The sequence below is a fragment of the Serinus canaria genome, chromosome 2 (genome assembly GCF_022539315.1).
Source record: "Serinus canaria isolate serCan28SL12 chromosome 2, serCan2020, whole genome shotgun sequence".
NCBI classification, from domain to species: Eukaryota; Metazoa; Chordata; class Aves; order Passeriformes; family Fringillidae; genus Serinus; species Serinus canaria.
Genome location: NC_066315.1, coordinates 40,711,955 through 40,729,968, shown reverse-complemented (window position 1 = coordinate 40,729,968; position 18,014 = coordinate 40,711,955). Strand labels below are relative to the sequence as shown.

General features: G+C 40.2%; 1 protein-coding gene across 4 annotated transcripts in view; it reads right to left on the bottom strand.

Annotated features, from left to right (window-relative positions):
• Positions 1-18,014, bottom strand: part of RBMS3 (RNA binding motif single stranded interacting protein 3) — a 702,347-nt gene that overhangs the window by 150,193 nt on the left and 534,140 nt on the right. For all 4 annotated transcript variants that reach the window (XM_030232505.2, XM_030232511.2, XM_030232509.2 and 1 more), the window contains one exon: positions 2,053-2,210. In XM_030232505.2, the coding sequence (XP_030088365.1) occupies positions 2,053-2,210 (158 nt within the window). The remainder of the gene's footprint in view (positions 1-2,052; positions 2,211-18,014) is intronic.

The following is an 18,014-nucleotide window of genomic DNA, read 5'->3' as shown; positions in this document are numbered from 1 at the left end:
TTAGTCTTTACTTTTTATTGCTTTTTGAATTAATATACTTATTTTGAGATTGACTACTTCCATGATTGGGCAGACTCAGAAAGTGACTTTTAATCATCATAAAATGTAATTAATAACTTTGAAACATCACATTTCAAAATTGCTGGATGCTGCATCATTTCAGCTTATGCAAACTTAACTTTTTCTCTGGTGCTTCCGTAGCTCTGTTTAGAGCTATGCTAAGCATCATGGTACATTCCACAGGCAGGCAAGACATGCTTTGATAAAAGGTCCCAATCAGAATAGCCAGAATCCTCACCTAGGCTGCTGATCTGAACTTCTAAAATCTTATGTGGACTGGAAATCCAGCTTCCATCCCCTACCTCTACTGCCTTGGTACCCACTCAACATGTGCTCACACCACAGGTACACTAGAATGAAACCTTCAGGACTACAAAGAAAGCTAAACAAATTAACGACCTGTTTGGTTTGACATATAGGAAAAAGATATCAGATAGCACTGCTTGACAAAAAGAAAAGTTAGCTAGTTATGTAATTAAATATTGTATTGATAATTCTGCAAAGACAGGAGTCAGCATTCAACTATGGTTCTAAATTCCTGGATTAACTTCAGCTTCACTCAGATCAGTGGGAGAACTCCTGCATTGTTTGATGGAGTGAAGGTTTTACCCCACTGTCATTGACATGTTGAATTACACAACCTACAAGTTAGATCAAAGGGTCCCTGAAATATGCTTCAGTACTAAATACATTTTCACAAAGTAAGTCAATTTTCAAAAAATGCAAGTTTATCCATGACTTAGACTAATCTATATTTAGTGAGCTAGAAAAAATCATGTTATTATCTGCAAGAATGCAGTGTGCCATCTTTCAGCCTAAATGTTTTGCCTTTTCTCATTGAATTCAGACAATATTATCTAAACATTTTTTGTGCATGATGGCCTTTCACATCAAGGGCTGAGGTAACACAACAATGTCACTTTTCTTGAAAGCTAACATTTTATCACACAGTACCTCATTTCACTCAGTGGTATTATGGCACTAACAGAAGTGCCATGATATACCAAGATATGATGGATTTCAGAGAAATTTGCAAGATGAAGAAGTTATTTTGCCTCCTCTACAAAGCACAGCATTATGAATATTCTGTAGAAACAATGATCTGGGATGGTTTTTTTCCCTTTTCTTTTGAAGCAGAGGGCTGATTTGCAGCAGAATTGCAAATTTCTCTTCTTATTTGTTTTTTCAATACCTTTCTATATATAGCACTCTATTTCTTGGCTTTTGAAAAGAAAACTATTTGATTTGAGAATGTTTCAAGCTGAAGAGAATCTATGTAAATATTCCCTGAGAGTAAACATGGAGCCTTGTCTATCTGTACTAACAATGAAATACATGGTAATAATATGTTGCCCATTCTGTCTAAAATGCCTGACTACTCCATCAGGGCTTTTTCTATGCAAATATTTCTTCTTAAGCTCTTTTCATAGCTGCAGCTGAAGCCTTCAAGGAAGACACATTTCTTCAGTCACAGTTCCTGCCCTTTGCTCTTCCAGCTGCTAAGTTTGCTTTCTCCTGTTGCAAAATCTTTGTCAAATATTTAAACAGTTTCATAGAATGGTTTGTGTTGGAAAGGACTTTAAAGACTATCTAGTCTCTCTCCAGATTTCTTACAGGACCCCTTCAGGTACTGAAAGACTGCAATAAATTCACCCCAGGATCTCCTAAGCACAGGCCTTGGTTTCTTTACCAAGTGTGTGCTTTTTGCTGTAGGACATTTATTATTACCCCAGCTTGATCCTGAATGGTTAGCTCACTATTCCCAGCCATTTTTATTTACATATACCAACACAGAATGAACCAGTTTTTAGAACAATGAAATGAACATCCTTCTAGACTGGCATTTCCTGCTGGAAAGAATGGATACAATCTGATAAAGGTGCCACTCTGCATCTTCCATAGCTGTGAGACTTCAGAGCTACAGAACAGACAGCAATTGCAAAGGACCAAAGGCCAAAAAATGTGCATGAAAAGTAAGAGCAAAGGTTTCACCTGGCAAAGCCGACTCCTCTGCTGACTCCATTCGCATCTCTCAATATTCTGGTGGAAATGACATGTCCAAAGGGTTTCAGCATATTCTCCAGTTCCTGCTCATCCATGGACACGGGTAAATTTGAGATGTAGAGATTTGTGGGATCTTGCTCTTGTTGCTGTGACAAAATAAGAGAAATACCCCCAGTTAGGCTTAGCACGGTAGGATAGATTATGACTTGTACAAGAAGGGCTGCTCAAAATAGGACCAAGCCAAGAATTCATAGCTGCATTAGAAGAAAAGCTGGGTAATCTTTTTCATGACAGCAACATATTTGCTAAATTTCTGCAAACTCTCATGCATGTGCTTAATTCTGTGCATGATTGCTCTCATTGAACTCAGTGACACTACTCATTTATAGAAAATTACTCTCATGAACAAGTGTTCTTGGATTTGTGTTCTAATTTAGCAAAGAGATTGTGAAGAAAACGTGATTTCTCCAAATGTGCTAATGTTAACATAAATAAAGAACAAAAATTCAACATATATTTTAAGCAGATGTGCTTTCTAGCCTGAACACTTCATCAGCCTGTTCATCATGAAAAAGGTTGGTTGAGAACACAGAATACTTTTCATAATATCTTCTCCTGTTCTTTCATAGTATCTTTTCCTGTTCTTTCTCTTCTCATTAAAAATGTCTTCTTTAATAACAAGCAACAAGATCTAACTGGACCAGGGGGAGGAGGTGGGAGTTCTGCAGTTCAACCTATGGTCCTGGGTGAGGTAGGTCACATGTTTATTCTGAGACTAAATGAAAACATCTTATAAAACAAAGCCTGTAGCATGAATAATTGAAAAAAAACAAATTTGAAAGCAGCTTTCTTGTTCTATTGCAGCTCTTTAGGCTAAACTTTCCATTTTGGTAACCGCTCCAAATCCTGTTCTTGCTTGCTGAACTCTTGCATAGAAACATGAAAGAGACATAGATGCCATATGTAAAATAACTGTATTGAAGCAATAAAAAACCCCTTGTCTACAGACAACCAGATCTTGATTGCATTAAATCAATTTAGTTATGCCCTTGCAAATTTTCATGGCTCTGTCCATTTTTATTGATACAAGCTTTACATAATATCTGATCACCTGCCAGCACAAGCCTGACTGGGATCAGGCATTACTACATAATTTCAGATAATGTTAAATAACCAAAAATATAAGATGCAGTCATTATACTGTGCAGTAATCCAGACAACACCTTCTCTGAGAAAATTCTGAGACAGAGATTTTAATTCTTTGTATTACACATTTTAATAGGCAGAATTAATTTGTACTTGTTCAACTTTGAGTTGTCAACAGCAATACCCTTTTTTTGCTGAGTTGTCCTAAAATCAGATTAATAACCTTGCAGCAGCACTGCAACCTTGCACTGTTATGAAATTACACACAGTCCTGCAGCCATCTGCCCTGTTTTAACTAAACTAGTTTCAAATTTCACTCCATTAAAATCAGTGAGGATGTGCCTTGTCAAACACAATAATGCATTCTGTTTCAAGGAGATGTATGAAAACGGGACAGAACCAAGATATCTGCTCCATCACTGCCTTTTACATTCAAGGCCTCAATATTGGAAAGAGAAATTGCTTCAAGCTGTGATTCACACACACCATCTTTGCAGGGTCAAGAATGACTAAGGCAAATCTAAGGTAGCTAAATATCAGAATCAGAAGCTGAAGAAAGTTCCTTGGGCTCTAGGGAAATTTTAACCCTTTTGGATGAGACAAAAAAACTGCAAATGGACACCCCAAAAGGTCCAAAATCAGGAGGCATATAAGACTGTTGTTCTGTTTAATGTGGATTCTGATCTCAGGGCTATGGATGCTTGTTTATGGATATACTGGCTAATGACCACTGCATTCTAGCTTTGCATCTCCAGACCCACTACCCCTTGAAACAACACATTACTGTGCATGATGAAATTCTGTTTTACAAAACAGAAAAAAATAAAAGACCAAAGTAGGCATGTTATCATGCTGCTGTCCATAAAAATATACCCAGTTATTACCACATCTTTAAGAAAGGGGCAGAAGAGAGGAGAGGAGCACCATACACATGAACACTGAACTTACTGCAAATTCAACTGATGTTACAAACCTCAAATACAGAAAAACCTTATTTCCCCTTCCAGTTATCTTTCCCTGCAGTCATCTTCCTTGCTCTCACATCAATTTACATTTACAGACATCCAAAAGCTAGGTTCCTCTCCAGTAACCAAAAGATGCTGGTGAGGGGTCAGAACTGCTACAGTACCGACAATGGAAGGAAAATCATGCAAACACTCCTGAAGGGAAGGTAGACAAGAAAAGAAAATGAATATGAGCTTCAGATCACACTTTTAGCTTCGGGAAAAGCAAGGAGACAAGAATGCAAATAATTTTCTTTCTCTATCTCTTTTTATTTTTTTCCTTTATATTTTTCACCTTTTCTGTATGCAAGCTATATAAGCTTTATTGGTACTTCCCGTCTTATCCACCCTCCACACCCCAAAGCCACAGAAAAAAAAGAAAGATGTAGGAATTTGGAAGCATCTTCATTGTTACTAAGTACTTTGAAAGGGTGAGCAATAGAGGCAGGTAAAGCAGAGGCATTCAAAAGCAAGTGGAAGCAGAAAGTTTTGCAATTCCAATTGGCTCAGTTCTTCAGAAATAATTCCATTATTATGCAAACCTCTACCTATTGATTGGTCAAGGGCTTTGATTTATCCACCAATCAATGCTCAAGGACTAACATCTCTCGCTAATATTTAAAAAAAAATACGCTGATGAAATCCCTGTAGCCAAAGACCAGACTAATGTGGAAAAGTGGAGTTATGCATCAGTAACTTCATGACAGCCTCTGCTTTCACTGAAGCAACTCAATCCCACAGCACATTAAAATGAGAACTCCTCCTTTGACTACTCAGTTTTCAAGCTGGGTCGTACAAATAAAATAAATAAGAACCGTTGCCAATGTGTTTCACTTCTGAACCAGGAACACATAAGCCTTTTAACTGTGCTAGAGATTAAATGTCGTTGTTTTAAATATCCGTGGAAAGTTAGCTACACTCTGAGGATGAATGAAAGACTAGCAGACCATAGTCAGTCTTCCACAGGGATTTGCCAAGCCTATCTTTTATCAATGTGATAAATAAATGCTGCAAACAGAGAGAGACAGATGAGGCCACTCATGCTACCTCTGCAACATAACAGTGTTTTCTAAGAAATGGAAAAATTCACATTTTTCCTTACTATACAAATATAGCATTTAGAGAAATACCCCTTTCTTTTAGAGAGAATTATCAGCCCACAGAAGCCATATATCACACAACCAACTGAAACAAGATGAAATGCCTTCACAGTAATGCAGCCGGGAGCTGAGGAGGCTTTATAGGGGTGATGTGGAACCCAGCTGCCCTATCACTGTGGAGCCAGACTCCACTGCCACCTTCCCTCATGAGTTCCTATTTCTCAGGCATGGTCCCACTCCCAGCCTCTGGCACTGAGGCTCCTTGTGATCTTTTTCAGCTGTGCAGAAATCTCTGATGTTCAGTGTGGAGGTCCTAACACACGCCTCTCTTTTTGCCCAAGCCTATCCATCCCAGATTCCCCAAGCTCCTGAGATATTCTCTTCCCTATCCCCGTGACACTGCTGAGCTTTTCACTGTCAAAGGTAAGTGTCCTGCTGTTCAAAATGTGCCTATTTGTTGACAAGATAAGCCTAACCAGAACCATAAGTCTGAGCACCCCATGGACTACTTGCCCTTCATAATCCTAACAGCTGACAGCTCAGTTTCTGCTTTCAGTGAAGGAGCAGCTCCCGGGGTTTCAGGACTGATGGCGATGTTAGTCTGGATCGGGCTCCCTGTGTTCATTTAATTCTCTCTAAGATTTTTCACTAGACATTAAAAAAATGCTACTTCCCATCTTGGGCCACTAAAATCTAATATAATATTGTCTCCAGTCCCAAAATGCACTGACTGACCAGTCATCAGTGAGAGAGAGCTGAAAGTGTTTTGTTTGATACTGAAGGTCACTTTAGAACTGCATCTCCATCCTATGACCCCAATAGTCTGGGCAGGAACCAAAAGGGTGGGTGGCAGAAAGCCACAAGCTCACCACAAACAACTCCAACAGCACCACGACTTGGATGCCCTGCAGCTGCAGCCTTGCAGCCAGTGCTGTGGGGCCACCAGCCATGCAGAGCCTGGGCTTTGCTAGCGAGCTCACAGAATCCTAGGATCACTAAAGTTGGAAGAGATCTCCATGATCAAGTCCAACCAGTAACCTAACACTGACAGGTTTACCACTAAACCACGCCTCTAAGCACTGCATCTACATGTTTCGTAAAAACCTCCAGGACAGTGATTCTATCACCTCCCTGGCCTTTGACCACCCTTTCAGTGAAGACATTTATCCCTCTGGACAACACAAAAGAAACCATGCTGGCCCTGCACCATGGGGAAGTGAGACACCTGTTGATGCAGTCTTCCCAAATCCCCCACAAGTGAGAAGGATCACCCCAGGGGGCCAGGGCCAGCCACCACAGCTGACCACTGTCCTGAAGGCTCACAGGAGCAGGGGGTCTCTGCAGGCTCTCTGCAGTGTGGCAGCACATTCCTTCACCTATCCCAGGCCCTGTGCCAAACATGGATAAAAAATGGGTACAGCACCAGGCCAAGTTGCTGCTTCATGGAGAGAGTGGTGAAGCAACCTTGCAGCCTGCTGTGTGTGCCAGCTGCAGAAGAACCGTGCTCAAGACATGCAAACTTGCAGGTGCAGTCTCAAGGCACGATCAAAAGCCTGCTCCTGCCTATCCTCACAGATGTTCATTTTAGCCAAGATCTCCCATTTGACAGCCCAAGAATTTTCCACATGCAGTTTGCACTTGCACTGCAGCCCTAAAGAAGCAGGGATAAACTTATCCAGTCAGACCCAACCCCAGGAAACCCTGGCACAGACTCACACCTTAGGCTAAGCTCATTCTGGGACCCTGGTGTGTGCCAGTCTGCATGGGTATGCTGAGTACCAGAGAATGAGCCAACAACAAGAAGAAAGAATAAAATAAGTCAATTTAGGCTCCTCTCCAGAGAAGTGCATGGCTTTTTGCAAGAAGTGCATGGCTCCCTTTTCTCCCACTGCAGCCTGTTTCACCATCATTGTATGAGCATAATACCTCAGCTCCTCCGGTCCTTGTATTCCAGGGGCTTTAGCTGCATGCATATGTTGCAGCTGGGCATTTCTGGCTGGGCATGTGTGTGATAGACACTCTCAAAGTGGTCAAAGCCACACTGAGAAAGGCTTAAAATTGTGAAGATTAATTTATTTTTTTTTAATTCCAATTTGAAAAAAAAAATCCAATCTTAAAATTGGAAGGTTTAATATTGTGAATACTGCAAACCAGCAGAAGGTCAAGCTGAATTTTTTTATTATCTCAGACCAACTCCAGTGGTCAGCAGAGCAGGCGTCCTGCTGCAAGGCTCTGGAGTTCAGCAGTCAGGAGCTGTTGTACTGGGGAAACACAGAAATTTCTGTTGCTGCCTTTAAGCAAGAACTGGGCCAGTCACTCAGCTCCTAAGGCCTGTGCCAAGGAAGCAAAAGAAGTTTATAATGCAGAGGATTTGAAGTACACTACACCAGCAGCATTTCAAACAAAAAAAAGAAAAAAACAAAACCAAACCCAACCCTAGTGGGGTGTGTGCTACAACTCCAAGTTTGCTGTTTGCTTTGCTGGGCCCTCCCAGACACTTTTGAAAGGAAGGAGAACGTTCAGATGGGATTTTCCCTCCCATCTTGAGATAATCTTTGGAAGCAAGGCGTGAAAAGCTGAAAGAACAATTCCTTCTTGTGTGAGCTGAGGCTAAAGCTCCTTACAGTACATTTAGTAATGCATTCCTTAAAGACACGTGTAGGGAGGGGCAGACAGCTTTTGGCAATGTTATTTTTTTCCCAAAAGGAACTCAAAACTCCTCTAATCTGTGATCTCAGTTGGACTGGAAACTGAGTATGTCAGGTTTATCTGGAAACCTTATGTACCAATTCCTTTTAATGAACCTAATTTATTTCTCCTTAGAGCAGCTTGCTCTAGGAAACCAAGCACTGATTATAAGTTCAAATGATTTCTTTTTCCATCTTCCAAACTTATTCTGGGAATTCAACTTTGCATGTGGATCAATATGAGATTCTGAACTCCTCCCTTAAGATATATAATCAATATGTTATTTATCAATAGTATTATCAATATATCAATATTTATTTATTTGCTTTTCTTTAATGGATTGAATCTTCGTTATACTCATTTTGACACAGGTCAATATTACAGCTCACCTTTAGAAACAAAGCTCTAATTTTTCAGATGCAGGTTCAAAACACCCTTCAGGCAATTTTTTTTTCTCAAATTAGTTCATCTCTGCCTTATGAGTACTGCCCAGATCTTCAGTCTATGCACTGAACTCCTTGTCTCCTTTAAAGATCTAGGTTGAACTTCTGTATCCCCTCAAAATAAAAATAGTCATGTTTTTATAGAAAAAGCCATTTATGTGGATCCATATACATGAAACCAGATCATTAATACAGAAACATTTGTGTGGTATTTCACACATTTTCCAGTGTTTGCTCACCGTTTTGAAAACTGCAGTTGTATGGAAGCATCAATCTCATCTTCAGTTTATTAAATTATTTCTAAACTGGAGTCTTTATATCCATTAAGCTTAAATTAAATTTAGGGGAAGCATGTAATATTTACCCTCAGTAGATTCATATTCAATAATTCCTCCTGTTGTTTTATTTTTTAATATTCCTGTTTTAATACTGCAGATCATGAGAACTTTTCAGGACATCTGAGACAGACATTCATTTAAAAGCTGATCTTATGCATATTTGGTTGGATTCACAGACCCAAATTTGAAAAGAAAAGATTTTACCCCAGTTTTCTATTGGTACTCCATTTAGTCCTTTCATATTATTATAGCATATTTTTTCACATGTGCAAAAGATGCCTGGCTTCAGAGAGAGTAAGATACTGATTTTATAATCCTGGTGTTTAACCTCTACTCTAATACCTAATGTCTTCAAGGAACATTTAGAGATGTTCTGTCTTCACTGACCTATTCAGCCAGGGCAGGATGCTCCTAACTTAGATACTAGATAGGAGCTAGATAAGATGGATATGGGCTAGTAATGTGAAAGTTAAAAGAAAGTCACCCCCAAACTCCATCACCTGCTGGTATCAGAGAAGTGACAGCAGGAAATCCTTTTCCTCCTCAGTGAGGAGGAGAAGGAAGGGTGTGGTGTAGGGGCTGGGGATGGGGATCTTGCCTGTGTACCTGCATGTGGTGCCTTCCCAATCAATGAAGATACACAGATATGAATTAAGTGACAGTAGTCCTGCTTTCAAAGATTTTTTACATTACATGTTTGTTTTATAAAAGGAAGGAACAAACTAAACTCTCACAAAACCTTTGCAATACCAATGGTCCAGATGATGCAGCCTTCCAGATGTGCCACTGACATATTTTGAGCCATCATTGCAGTAACATAAGGTGAACAAAATGAATGAAGTGCAGCAGCCAGGGTTCCCTTTGACTTTTTCCTTGCTTATTTCCTTTCCTTTGTGTGGACACATTTTAAACAATATAGAAAGCTAAATCAATGGTCAGTTAACTATTGATCCCTGGCTAGTTTTGCTCTCTTGTTGAGAACCACACCAAAAGGCTTACAGTGATGTACAGAAAGCCTAAACTTCACATGGATTTTATTAGTGCACAATGTATTAATAATATAACAGATGCAGTTGAAGGAAACTACTAAAAGTAATGCAGGCCTCCTTGTCAAGAGTATTTCTGAAGCTCTTTCACAGAATCTTGGAATAGTTTAAGTTGGAAAAGACCTTTATGATCACTGAGTCCATCCCTCCACCCAGCACTGCCAAGTTTGTCATTAAACCATATCCTTACCTGACACATGTACTTGTCTTTTAAATCCCCCCAGAGATGGAAACTCCACCACTTCCCTGGGCAGCCTGTTCCAATGTTTGACAATCCTTATGGTGCATTTTTGTTTCCTGATATTCAATCTGAACCTTCCCTAGTGCAACTTAAGGAAATTTTCTCTTGTCCTATCACTTGTTTCCTGGGACACCGAGCTGGCTACAACCTCCTTGCAGGCAGCTGTGCAGAATGGTAAGGTCTCAGCTGAGCCTCCCTTTCTCCAGGTTGAATAACTCCTGCTCCTTCAGTTGATCCTCACAGGACTTGTGTTCCAGAACCTTCACCAGCTTCATGGCCCTTCTCTGGACGCACTCCAGCCCCTCAATGTCTTTCTTGCAGTAAGTGGCCCAGAACTGAACATAGGATTTCAGGTGTGCCCTCACCAGTGCTGAGCACAGGGGGACAATCACTGCCCTGCTCCTGCTGGCCACACTACTTCTGATACAGGCCAGGATGCCATGGGCCTTCTTGGCCACCTGGAAACACACTGGCTCATGTTCAGCTGAATGTCAAGCAACACCCCCAGGTCCTTTTCCACCAGGCAGGTTTCCAGCCACTCCTCACTGAGCCTGCAGTGTTCAATGGGGTTGTTGTGACCCAACAACCCCAAGTGCAGGACCAGGAACTTCACCTTGTTGAACCTCACACAACTGGCCTTTTCCCACCTTTCCAGCCTGTTCAGATCCCTCTGTAGAGCCTCCCTATCTTCCAGCAGATCAGAACTCTTTAGTGTCATCTGCAAACTGACTGAGGGTGCACTCAATCCCCTCATACAGATAATTTATAAAGAAATTAAACAGCACTGGCTCCAACACTGATCCCTGAGGAACATCACTTGTGACCAGCTGCAAACTGTATGCAACTCCATCCACCACCTTGCCCTGGTCCTGGCCATCCAGACAGTTTTTTTTGAGTGAAAACACATGCATCCAAACCATGACCAGCCAGTTTCTCCCAGAGACTGGGGGAAACAGTGTCAAAGGCTTCATTAAAGTCTAGGTAAACTGCATCCACAGTCTTTTCCTCATCCACTAAGTGTGTCACTTTGTCATAGAAGGAGACCAGATTGTTAAGCAGGACCTGCCTTTCAAAAACCCATCCTGACTGGGCCTGATGCCCTGGCTATACTGGATGTGCTGCAGGATTGTGCTCAAGATGATCTGCTCCATAACCTTCCCTGGCATCAAGGTCAGGCTGACAGACCTGATCCCCAGATATTTCTGTCCCTATAGATGGGTGTCACATTTGCTAACTTCTAGTCAACCACAACCCTTCTGCTGGGAAATGATTGAAAGTTGCTCAATGAGCACTATATCAGCTCCCTCAGTATCCTTGGGTGGATCCCATCTGGCCCCATGAACATGTATAACAGAACACTCACCATTCCCATTTCCCCTGGGAATATATGGGCTTCATTCTGATCCCATCCCCATCTTTCAGCTCCCCTGAACAACTGCTGGTCTTACTATTAAAGACTGAGACAAAGAAGGCATTAAGTACATCAGCCTTTTCCTCATTCTTTGTCACTGTTTCTGTCTACATCCAATAATGTATGGCTCTCTTAGCTCTCTTTTTATTGCTGATGTATTTATAGAAGCAAATTTTATTTTCATTCATGGCAGTAGTCAGATTACCTTCTAGTTGGGTTGTCAATCCCAACGTTTTTTGGGGAAGAAGCCCTAATTATTACATGACCATTCTCAGGTGCTTCTGAGGTTTCTAACACATCAATAACCCCCTGTATCCTTCCTCCTACATGGATGTCCATCCCCTGTCTCCACTGAGACAGCAGATCAGCACACTGTCCCTCACACACTGGCATGATGCCCCCAGGCTTATCTCTACTGAGCCTGGCTTTATCCCTTTTCCACTTAATTTTTTTTTGCATTAGGCATTGTCTGAAGCATGAGCTATCTCTTCAACCAAGACTGTCGAAACACGGATGGTTCCACAAGGAAAATACTAAAGAACAGAAGACATTTGGTTATTCAAAGCAGCTTATTTTGTCTTAGGTACCTTCAAAAGAATCTCTGTGTTGTTTGATGGTCTTCCAAAGGCTCCAGAACACAAAGATTTAACATCCTGAGATGTTAAATCGCTCAACATATCGACTTCACAGTAGTTGCTGTGCCTTTTAGACTTAGTACTGACTACATGTTTCATAAATTACCCTTCTTCTGTCCCCAGCCCTACCTGATGTTAACACTATGATGGTTCAAAATTTATTAAGTGTGGTGTTTCCAAAGAGTAACAGGAGATTTGGCCCCAGTATAATTATGCAACCACTATTTAGCAATAATTAGGCCAAATCCATCAAACATTTTAAATACAGCTAAAACTAAACCTGCAGCATACATTTTGTGTATAAGCTTGATTGTCATTAAGTCATGTCAAAAGTCTGTTAACAAGCTCACCTTCTAAAAAGACAGTGGTTCTGCACATGGACACAGAAAACACTCATAAGTGCTATTCTAAAGAAAAGCATTTTCCCAATGCTTTTCGAAAGTATTTTATTGTTATTCACATACATAAATTTAAGCACTACTGAACTTTATAATGACCCAAGAAAAGCACTCCTGCCATTTGAAATCCTTTTCCTGGAGTCATCTAATCAGAAAAGATGTGATTTGGGTACCCAGCATTACTGGGCCATCACTGAAACACTCTTTGCAGTTACTCCTAAAACAAGGCACAGACTAAAGATTGTTCTACCAAATTTTGCCCAAAAATTGCAAGCAAACAAATTCCTAAACCCCAAACCGATGAAGAGCAAAACCAAAAAGTATTGTAGGAAATTATTTGTCACAAATGCCTGTATCAGCTCCACAGTGGAGTGTTATTTATAAGTACCACTTTAATTAAAACCATGAACTTTCAAACAGTTCACAGTTTATATATGCCCAGGATTTCTTCTCTCTGTGCAAACTATCAGATTGCTGTGTCTGCTGTGTAAGCTGGACTCAGCTTTCTTTTAATTAAGTTTGTTCATGGACAGCACAGCATTTGCTAAAGCTAAATATTGCTGGAACTGACTTGTCATTGGTCAGTCCAGCACAAAGCTGCTGCAGAACCTTCCATCATGCAATTCACCTGCCAGTGGTGATTTGATTTGCCCTTTGTCTTCCATGGGAAATATGGGCTTGAGCACTATGGATGCTGCCTTCAGATTCTATAAGATACATGGTACCTCCCTTCCCTTCCACAGAATACACTTGTAACCAGAACTATCAAAGACTGATGCAAACATCTCTTATTCATACTTTTGCTGTTACAAAGTGAGATTTTTAAAACTCCTTACTTTTTAGTCTTCCTAGAAACAAATATCTAGCTTCCAACTTCCACAGTACAGTGCAGCCAAAAAGGCAGATCAACTCAGAAAAAATCATTGTATCATTCCAACTTTGAATATGTTTAGTTGTCTCCATATTCTATTTCACACTGTTTCAGTGACTGGCTTGCTATTTTTATTGCTGTTAAGTACAAATCAATTAATTACCTCAGATGATCTGATAACTGTCTGTAGCAATTTCTGAAAATTCTACACTAACCCCTACTCACGGACCTGAAATCAGAAACTCACTTATAACTTCTGGAAGCAAAAGGATTTTTTTGCCAGATGAGCTGCCACCTAAGCTGAATACCCTAGATGTCTTTATTTTGATTTTTCATCAATATTACACTGGTGAATTTCTGGCAGTTTTCTGTTGCCCACTGGACAAAATTGCCTCAAGTATGTTTGTTTCCTTTATGCTATACTGAGCTAATGACATACTGATTGATGTATATTTTGCAGGATTCTCTTACTGATATTTAGACAAGAGTCAAGTCCTTTTTCCCTGCAGAGATTCAATGAACCTCACAATTTAACCCTGCTATTCACTTTCTCCCAGAACTGTGTTTTACATGATGCTGTCCAACAGAAAGGGTGCATTTGTGATGTGCAACAGAAAGCAAAGAGCTCATGGAAGAGATGACTTGCTTTGCAGAGGACACAGCATGAAATCAGGCCACAATATAAACCTTCCATTATCAATAAGGGAGGAAATAAAACTAATTTGACCTAAATTTCCATATGCACTAAATCAATAACATTAAATTAACAGCTTAATTTAAAGTGTTCTTAAAAAAAAGAATGTAGAAGTATGCACTGAAACATCCCATTTTAATTGATTCTTGTGATTATTATTTGTAATTTTGAAAAATATGATACAGCAAATAATAAGTATTTAGTAGTACTGCTTACTTCAGTTCTTGAAAAAATATCTGCAGTGACAGTGACGCTAATTAGTTGAAATGCTTTTTTGTCTGTATGTAAAATGCTCAATGAAAAAAAAGATTCTGATTGCAATAATATATAAAAAAGAAATTCACAATTATTTTTGCTCTAATTAAAATCATACTCCCAAACACCTGACATTAACACCAAGCATTTCCAGACAAAACTCTTGTTATGTTGAGGCAATATAACTCTCACAAGAATTCTACAGTTCTACTTTGCATAAGCTGAAATATCAAGAGTTATGATAACCAATACTCAGAAGCTGGATTTGTGCACACAGCAATGCAGATTCCAGAGTAAAAGGTTCAAATTATTACAGAATTTCTAGATCTTGTCATTTTAGTCTACATTTGTCAAGATGGCAACTCTCAAGAGTGGTGAGTCCTGGAGCTAACTGGGCTGTTCCACTTCCTTACCTCAAAGCTTAAAGCAGAATGCCTATGTTCTCATGACAGTAACTTTAGACCAAAAGAATTGCAAATGGCAGTGGAAACAAATGTTTTTCTCCCTAATCTGTCTCAGGATACAATACCACTTGCTCAGTGCAGAGGTCAGAGTGCAGTGTCATTGCAGAGGACAAAACTGGATTCCTCAAACTGTAGATAAAAAGCATTTAGGCCAACCTGTGCATTGACCCCTCCTGTGTAACTGTGGAGACTGTAGCAGGTGTTAGAGCAGAGGTTGGATGCTCCTTCCCTGACTAAGGAAGCAATGGGACTTCTTAAACAACAGGAGCCTGGCAGAGGTGAGGGCTTTGCTGTCTGATCATCCAGAGGCTATACGATGTCATAATGGAGCAGCAGAGCCACAAGTTACAAATGTGGTACTGTACTTGGCCACAGTGGCTTTAGGACTTTCTGTCCACTATTTTCAGCAGCTGTTTTTGCCAAGGACAGAGTATTTGCTCTGTCACGGCCTGATCCTTCTCTAACTGAATGCTACAGAAAAAATCCCTTTGGTTTAGTTGGCAACATCAGGATCTGTGCTTGGAAAATATTTTCAGAACTGCATTCAGTTTAATAAAGATGCAAATAGCCCAGTGAATACATTTCTTCTGATGATCGTAATGCATTTATTGGTTTCCTTTAATATTTCATTTCAAAGTTGCCAGAAATATAAAGACAAAACAGATTTGCACAGAGGGTTAAATTATTATCAATGTTGCATCCACCTGTAGATCAGTAGGAACTCGTGTTTCTCTTGAGAAACTTCTCTAGATTTGAGGCTAAGTCTGAGGAATCTAAGGAAACTCAGATTTCTTCATTTAAAATTCAAAGACTTAACATTTAACTGTCTACACTTGGACTGGAAAAAGACCATAGCTATTAACACTAGTAAATTATCAGCACTGGGACAGCATTAAAAGCTTTAAGAGGACTTTTTGGGACAGTAAAAGGCTTTTTAATATTTGACCTACTGACCCAAAGGTGAATTCAAGCAGTGCACAGGTCCCATGTGATTGCCTGTGAGGAAAACGGAAGGCTTTCTTTTGTCATGTTTTGTGTTACTTCCTATAAACCATAAATGAAGTCAGAATTTTCTAGTCTGGGAATTCCTGTTGGGATAAAGGTTGAGGCCTACTTAGCCTGAGTCCATACAAACTACTAGAGAACAGTTATTCATCTTGATGCACATGCCAGAAATAGAAACCTACTAGTCCTTGAGGATGCATCAATTTTCAGGGAGTCTGGATACTTTTAACTACTACAGAAACCTAAGGAAAAAAAAAATCTACATGGACACTGCTTAAGGAAATCAAAAATCCATCGTAAAACACTGCCTTGACAGCTTTATTTTGAGAAATGGTATTTTTGTCTGTATTTAACACAGACAAAAATACCATTTCCATTTAAGTTCAGGATCACTTCACAAAATATACACTGCAGAAATACTTGTACTATATCTAAATGCATCAGATATAAAAAGGCAACCAAGCCATGTTTCACAAGTGACAAGGGTTAGCTATCACTCAGAAGCATGACAGATGCAACACTACCACATTTTCCCTATTTGTGGAATTTCCAAAGCTGAGTCAGCATGTCCCAGCAGAGGGTTAGCAAGAAAGCCTTGAAATAATCAGTTTCCACTCCCACAGATGAAAATGAGGAAATATTATGAGTAAGGGAGGAAAATGAAACTTTCATTTATTTAAAGCATAACATACTAAAAATAGAACAAAAAAGCAGGGTTGAATTGCTATGATTAACACTGCTGAATCCCATTGCATGACACAGTCCTGAACTGCTGAGCTGTCTGTGCTTCCCTCAGCACCCATCAGAGCAGGTCTTGCTCTGTGTGATGAGATTGCCTTGGTAAATGAAGTTGAGATTAGTGGCCAACATAAGGAAAGTGCAAGAGTTAAAGATGGGGTTAACATCCTGACTCTTTGCCAAATGGAGCAGTCATGGATGGTCCCATGGTGTCCAGGCTGGAGTCTCAGCACTGCTGGGACTGTCTGTCTGAATTTTTCCTGTCAGGGAAGTCCCCTGCTCCACAGCTGCATCACTGTCATGCCCATGCACAGCAATGACAGGAAACGAATTGATAACCCATGGTGGCCAATTATACACTGTTCAAACACATGAAATTTCACTAGAAGAGTGGTAAAGAAAGTAATCTTTCTATATCCCTTCACAATCCTTCAGAAATACCATGCACTTAGTCAATCATGGGCACAGATGTGTAGGGAAGTTAACTCGTATAAGTCATGGAGCATGTAGCGTATCCTGATGCTGCAGGTGGGCTAAGGGTCAAAGCTTATCTTCCATGACACAGAAACCAAGTGCCACTGGGAAAGGAAGCATTATTTAAGGGTGTGTTAAGCTTTGTGTAAGTGGAAAAGTGGGATCTGAGCAGTTCTGTGCATTGCCTAGAGGTTTGGGGAAAGTCAGGAGAGAGTAGTAAGCACTCCTATATATCTACTATGCTAAGGGAGAAAGGAAGGATAGAGAGAGCAGTATAAGAAACATGGTTCTCCTCTTGCCATGTGATGAAAGCAGAGAGGAAAGGAGATTTTACTTTTCAATCTAAAAAGAACATAGTGCAAGATGGTGGTGGTGGGAAGCAGTGAACCAAAAAGTAGTCTATGAACTCTCTTACATCCAAAACCCAAGGTAAGCACAAGTTCTTAATGAGTTTTCCTACAAACCTTTCATTAGTTCCTTCCACATTTCATATCAGCTAGAAGAATGCTGTTTTCTCAGCAATAAACACTGACTCAAGTTTTCCAAGCCAATGAATGTTTCCAGTTGCATATTCACAGAGAAAAGAACACAAAGTCAACAATTATCTGCAGAAGTAAGCAGAAAGCAACTCTGAAGTTAAAATAGGTATAGCAAGGTGGACAACGTGGTCAGTTCTATCCCCTTATCGAAGGTCAAGACAGAATTATAAAGCAGATTTTGTTGAGCCATGAAGGGCCATAACCTGGTCCCATTGTGAAGAGGAAAAAAAATTTCCCTCTGCTCAAGAAACTGGTGTGAAAGGGCACTTGTGCTGTTCTTATGGCAGAAACAGAGTTTTGAGAAAGCCATTAAGCAAATATATCTGGCCACCAACATGAAATAAGATTCAGCTGTCAGCTGGTCAGCTGGTGAGATGCATCAGGACTGGGGTGGCTGGACAGGGGCTGTGCAGCACAGGGCTGTTCAGGGTGGGAAGGACAAGCTCAGAGGTGCTGCTGC